The 5,049-nt window shown below is 56.4% G+C and overlaps 1 protein-coding gene across 3 annotated transcripts; it reads right to left on the bottom strand.

The window, feature by feature from the left end:
* Positions 1-128: 128 nt before the first annotated feature.
* ITPA (inosine triphosphatase) lies at positions 129-4,567 on the bottom strand. Of its 3 annotated transcripts, XM_085300247.1 has the most exons (9): positions 4,463-4,567; positions 4,297-4,354; positions 4,157-4,221; positions 3,866-3,939; positions 2,996-3,027; positions 2,119-2,234; positions 1,340-1,416; positions 796-934; positions 354-726 (listed from the first exon to the last, which is right to left on the bottom strand). In XM_085300247.1, the coding sequence occupies exons 1-8, from the start codon at positions 4,523-4,525 to the stop codon at positions 799-801; spliced, it is 621 nt and encodes a 206-aa protein (XP_085156373.1). In that variant the 5' UTR covers positions 4,526-4,567; the 3' UTR covers positions 354-726; positions 796-798. The 3 variants fall into 3 exon arrangements, with proteins under 3 accessions (XP_085156374.1, XP_085156373.1, XP_085156372.1); XM_085300248.1 differs by lacking the exons at positions 354-726; positions 796-934 and adding an exon at positions 129-347 and having other exon boundaries at positions 4,463-4,565; XM_085300246.1 differs by having other exon boundaries at positions 354-934.
* Between the last annotated feature and the right edge of the window lie 482 nt (positions 4,568-5,049).

The following is a 5,049-nucleotide window of genomic DNA, read 5'->3' as shown; positions in this document are numbered from 1 at the left end:
GGCAGGGCGGCGGCGGGCCCCGCCCCCCCGGGCGCGGCCGCTCCGCTCCCGCCTCCTCAGGCCGCGCGCGCCGACAGCTGAGGGGAAAATGGGGCGACGCGAACGGAGAGGGGGGAAAAACACATCTGTGGCCTCAGACTGAGCTTTAATTTAARGACACGGCTGAAAAGCGACCTTGCAGCCCCGTGCGGGACACGTACGGCAGGCGGTGTCCACGGCGGGCAGGACACTAGCTCGGACTGGAGGGGCCCTCTGAGCGGCTCCCGAGGAAGAAGGCRGAGAGCTCGCTCAGCGCCCTGTACCGGTGCGAGATCGAGTTCTTCACTGCCTTGGGCAGTTCAGCGTAGCTGGAGAGGAGAGGAGCCAAGATAATTCACAGCAGCAGAGATGCTGCAGCTCGTGTCCCCCAAGGACGCGGAATCCCCCCTTCGCTTGCCACCTCTGCAGCAAAACGTGGTTTCCCCCCGTTCCCAGTAGGCAACGAGACATCCTGTCCGTGTGTCTGCTCTCTGCACTGGCTCTCTGAGCTCCCCTCTCTAACCTTCTGCAATCTCAGGCAAGAACATTCACTTACCAAATTAATCACAGGAGAGCTCTCAGTAAGAAAAAACCACACACACCTCAGCTACAGAAAACAAGCTCGTGCGTGCACAGCAGTCTTCCAGCTGAGCYTGAGCACTGTCCTGCAGCCAGGCGAAGCAGCTCTGCCCTGCTGGCCAAACAACCCTGCTGGACTGCTTCAGTCAGCCGCTGCCCACCATGCGTGACCAGAAGCTAAGCAGGACTGTAACTCACCCCTCACAGGCCATTCAAGGAGGGGAACATGCACCTCTGCTCCACAGAGCCCCCGTTGTTTCCGGAGGGGCACGCTAGCCTGGCTGCCGCGCCTGCTCTGCCTGCTCCCAGCTCCTGAAGGCTCCGAGCAGAGCAGTGCCTGCAAGGTGAGCTCTGTCTGCTCGGGGCACAGGCAGTGCCCAGAGCGGGCAGGAAGAGCAGGAATCCCACTGGCCCTGCCCATCCTCCTCTGCCTTTTCTCCTAAATAGCAAAATGGATCCTGGCACACTCCCCAGCAGTCCTCCATATGGTGGGAACTCTGGTTCAYTTGTTTTATATGAAAGTACTTTTTTTTTCCTTTATTTACTGGTTGCAGCTTCAAGCCAAACCAACAATCCTCTTCCTGGTCTGGGCGGTCCTCATAACCCAGTGGGTTCAGATCCAGGATTATGTTTTCTCCTTATCACAAGTACTTGTAAGCCGTTCCTCTTGACATGGAAACCAGGAGCAACATCAGCCCCTCGCTTTCTTTACATAAACGGCTAAAGGTGAAAAGCTACTTACGTCTGGTCATAGCCATCAGGCTGAAAGCAAGGATCCCAGCCAAAGTCTCTAGGGCCTCTGGGCTCAACTATCAGTCCCTGCCATGAGAAAGCAAAAAAAGCACTGTAAGTTGTGGTTCCTCAGCACTTCTCTTGAAGTCACACTTCAAACACAGGCTGAAAAGTTACAYTCAACCATACTTTACATTGTGGCCACCAAAGGCTTGGTGCTGTCTACACTCCCAGCAATTCTCCAAGACATGACTAAAATCAGCAGCCTCAAACTGAATCATCATCATGTTGCTCTAAACCGACAGCCTCTTTGCTCCCCCACTACCCTTTAATGTTAACTGAGCTAAAGGCTGCACTCAGAGCTGTGTTAGTGACCTTATGCCCCCTTCTTCCATCCCAAAGCTTCCTTGGAAGCTGGCTTGCACATGCATGGGAACCAGGAACTGCAGATAGACTGGAAGCTGACTGGAGAACATAGCTTAGCTCAGTACTCCCATTTGTGTCTGCATCCCTCACTGCACAGACACTGCCCGTTAGAGTGGCATGAGGGGCCTGAAGAGATTGAGGTAACGCACAGAGTTGGACACGTACAGCTGGGTGAAAGGGCTGCAGCAACCAGCACCTGCTGATTGTCAGCTGCAACTYCTGCAGCCCTTTTACAACAAGAGAAGCTCCAAGGACTCTCTGTGATCCAGCTGATCCACAGGTCACTAAYATTGATCTCACTAGAGCCAATGCCATTAATAAAGTCACCTCAGCATGTTCCCTGTCCCCAGGTACAATACTTACATTCGTTTGGCCTTTGAATAGCTTCACYGGCTCCTCTGGGTTTCCAGGACTGAATGCAAAGGTACAAAGAGCATAAGCAGATTTGTCTTCAAAACCAGCTAGCAGTTTGTACAGACCTGAAGAACAGAGAAAGTCTCCTACTGTTACAGCATTTCCCTCAGTGCGCAACACATCCACCTAGAGACAAATCAGGTGAGTATTCTGAATTCACATTAACAGCAGAGAGCAAGAATTACACGGAGGCGACAGAGCTAAGTCAAAAGGATGCTCTTGGCCAAGTCTGCTTGTATGAAGCCAGGGGCTCGCAGCCTGACCTGCAGAGGCAAAAGCAAACAAGTGTGGCCCCAGAGAAGGACTAAAGCACACTCTGAGTTAGTGTGATTTACGCCTGTGCTCTTGATGCCACTACAGGATTTGCAGCCACACTCTTTCCTTAACTGTGGGAGCAGATGCAGTCACTGTGCTCTGGCACAGCAGCACAGGCTAGCATTCACGGAGAGAAGCTTGCACAGAGGCCAAAGGGGCAGGAGGCCTTCCAGATCACCTCGATGAAAGACAAGTAATTCCTACAAACYTTGCCWCCAGCATACGGAGGCAGAAATCTGRAAAACCAATGCAKATATGATGGTGAAGCTACCCAAGGAGACAATATCCAATGAAGTAAGGCAGAGAACAGGCTTAAGGAGAGAATGTGAAGGGACAGAGACGGACAGAGGGTAAAGGAACTGGCTGTGAAACAGGCAGTGAGGCAGGCAAGCACACCGAGCAGAACTCAACACAGGCAGGATTCGTTGGCTGCAGTTACATTTGCCCCCAGGAGCCCGTGACTAAAAGGAACGGTATTACTTGCAGAGCAGAAACTCAAGAGAAGCGGTACCTTCTGGTTTGAGTTTTTCCAGAAACCATTTTCTGAAGGGGAAGAAAAAAAAGAAAAAAAGATGATTTGAGTCATTAATACACAGAAAAACAACCATTCCTGAGGCATTGGTGCCTTTATTTTCACAGCTCTTCAAATCCTTCTTAAACGGACTGCCTTCAAACCACCTCATTTTGGCCATTTTATTAATAAACACAAACCTAGGTCTTAAACTAAATAAGTCACAGTTAAAGCAACAGGAAGGCTGGGCTCTGTGTAAACAACACAGTTCCCATGAGCACAGACATGCTGAAGCCCACTTCTCAATCTAACTTGTTCACATCTTATGCCCAGTTCTAGTGTCAACTGAATTATATGAAGCATTTGCTTAGCTAAGCAGAGAGAGTTTGAAAAATACTAGTCCCCCTTAAAAGCAATCCCAGGAGCCATGACAGTTATTTTATTAGAGGAATTACACTACCTTGTAATAATCTTGTTATCTGCTGGATTAAAGCAGTCTCAGTGAGGCCATACAGTAATACAAATTCAGTGTCCTGAACTTAAAAAAAAAAAAAAAAAAAAAAAAGTCCCACGTACCACTCTTACTCAAGGCCAAAGTTTCTCATTGGCATTACCTTCAGCACAGTTAGTTCTTGGAGTAAATTTGTTCCCACTACACTAAGCTGACATCTCGGATCAAGGGATATTTCTTGTCGAAAGCAGACGTTAGAGCCGCGGTCGTTCCGAAATCGAGGGCACCAGGAGAGCAGGAACCTCCGCGGCCCCCGGCGYAGGGAGAACCTCGCGCGAAGCAAACGCGAACAGCCCGCGCTCCTGACCCCGGGACCGGGACGGGGAGCGGGCGGCTGAAGGAAGCTCCCTCCTACTCACATGTAGGGCCCCGGAAGGCCGCCCAGGGCGTTGAAGCACAGGCAGGTATCCTCCACCAGGACGGGTCCCCGGACCTGCGGCGCAAGCCAGGGCTGGAACCAGGAGCTCCGAGGGCGAGGCGGTTCCACAACGCGGGCGACGCCACAGGAAACTCGCCCGCCCTCAGAGCTCTTCCCCTCTCCGCACCGCGGCGACGCGGGCGATCCCTGCCCCCCTCCCCCCCCGCCGGCGGGCGGGCAGCCCCCACGCCGCGCCACGCCGCGCCGCGCCGCGCGTGGGGAAGCGGCTGACCTGGCGCGCAGCCTCGCGGCACTTCTGCACGGAGATCTCGTCCGGCTCCCCCTGGTACTCCGGCACTGGCGGTACGAGGCAGGGTCACGGCGGGCGCCCCCGGCCCCGCGCCGCCCCCCGGCCCCGCGCCGCCAACTTACGGTCAATTTTCTTAGCAACCAGCTTGTGCGGAAACGTGTCGCCGAGGATCTGCACGACCTGTGCGGAGGGGGACGAGCCCGTCAGCCGCGCCGGCGACGCCGCTCCCCCGGCAGCCGCCCGCCCGCCCGTCCCGGGTTGCTAGGCAACGCCCTCCCCACCGCACACCTCCTCCAGCTTCTTGGCGTTGCCGGTGACGAACACCACGCTCCTGCCGGCCGGCGCCGCCATGCTGAGCCCGCACGGCGGCGCGTGCGCACGGAGCCGCCAATCACAGCWGCGGCGCCGTCGCCCCGAGCAACGGCTGGCCAATGAGAACGGAGGAACGGACGCGAAAATTCCGCCGCCGTTTCTACCTGCGGCGAGCTGTTCCGGTCCTCCAAGGGAGGGCGCGCGCGTCCCGCCGGGCCGCCCTTGCGCATGCGCGGAGCCGCCTCCTCCGCGGAAAGTCTCGCGAGAGCTGCGGTAGCGCCAAGCCGCGGCGCCGGGAGCCCCGCGATGAGGGTGTCATGGCGGCGGGGCCGCCGCGGCCGCCCGCCCGGCCCTTTCCTTCCCCCGCCGCGCCGCGCCGCTGGCTCCTGCGGCGGCTGCAGCTGGGCCCCGCGGGGCGCCAGGCCCGCCCTGTTTACTTCTCGGGGCCTTGGCGGGATCTCCCCGCTGCCGTCGGGAGTGACCACGAGTTTCCTGGCAGGTCGCTGCGCCGCCGCGCAGTGTTGTTGTTGAGCCGGGCTGTGCTGTTCCCGGGATACCCTGGA

Source organism: Rhea americana, unplaced genomic scaffold, assembly GCF_003343005.1.
Source record: "Rhea americana isolate MKP2758 unplaced genomic scaffold, rheAme1 scaffold_162, whole genome shotgun sequence".
Taxonomy (NCBI): Eukaryota; Metazoa; Chordata; class Aves; order Rheiformes; family Rheidae; genus Rhea; species Rhea americana.
This window is presented reverse-complemented; position numbering and strand designations above follow the sequence as displayed.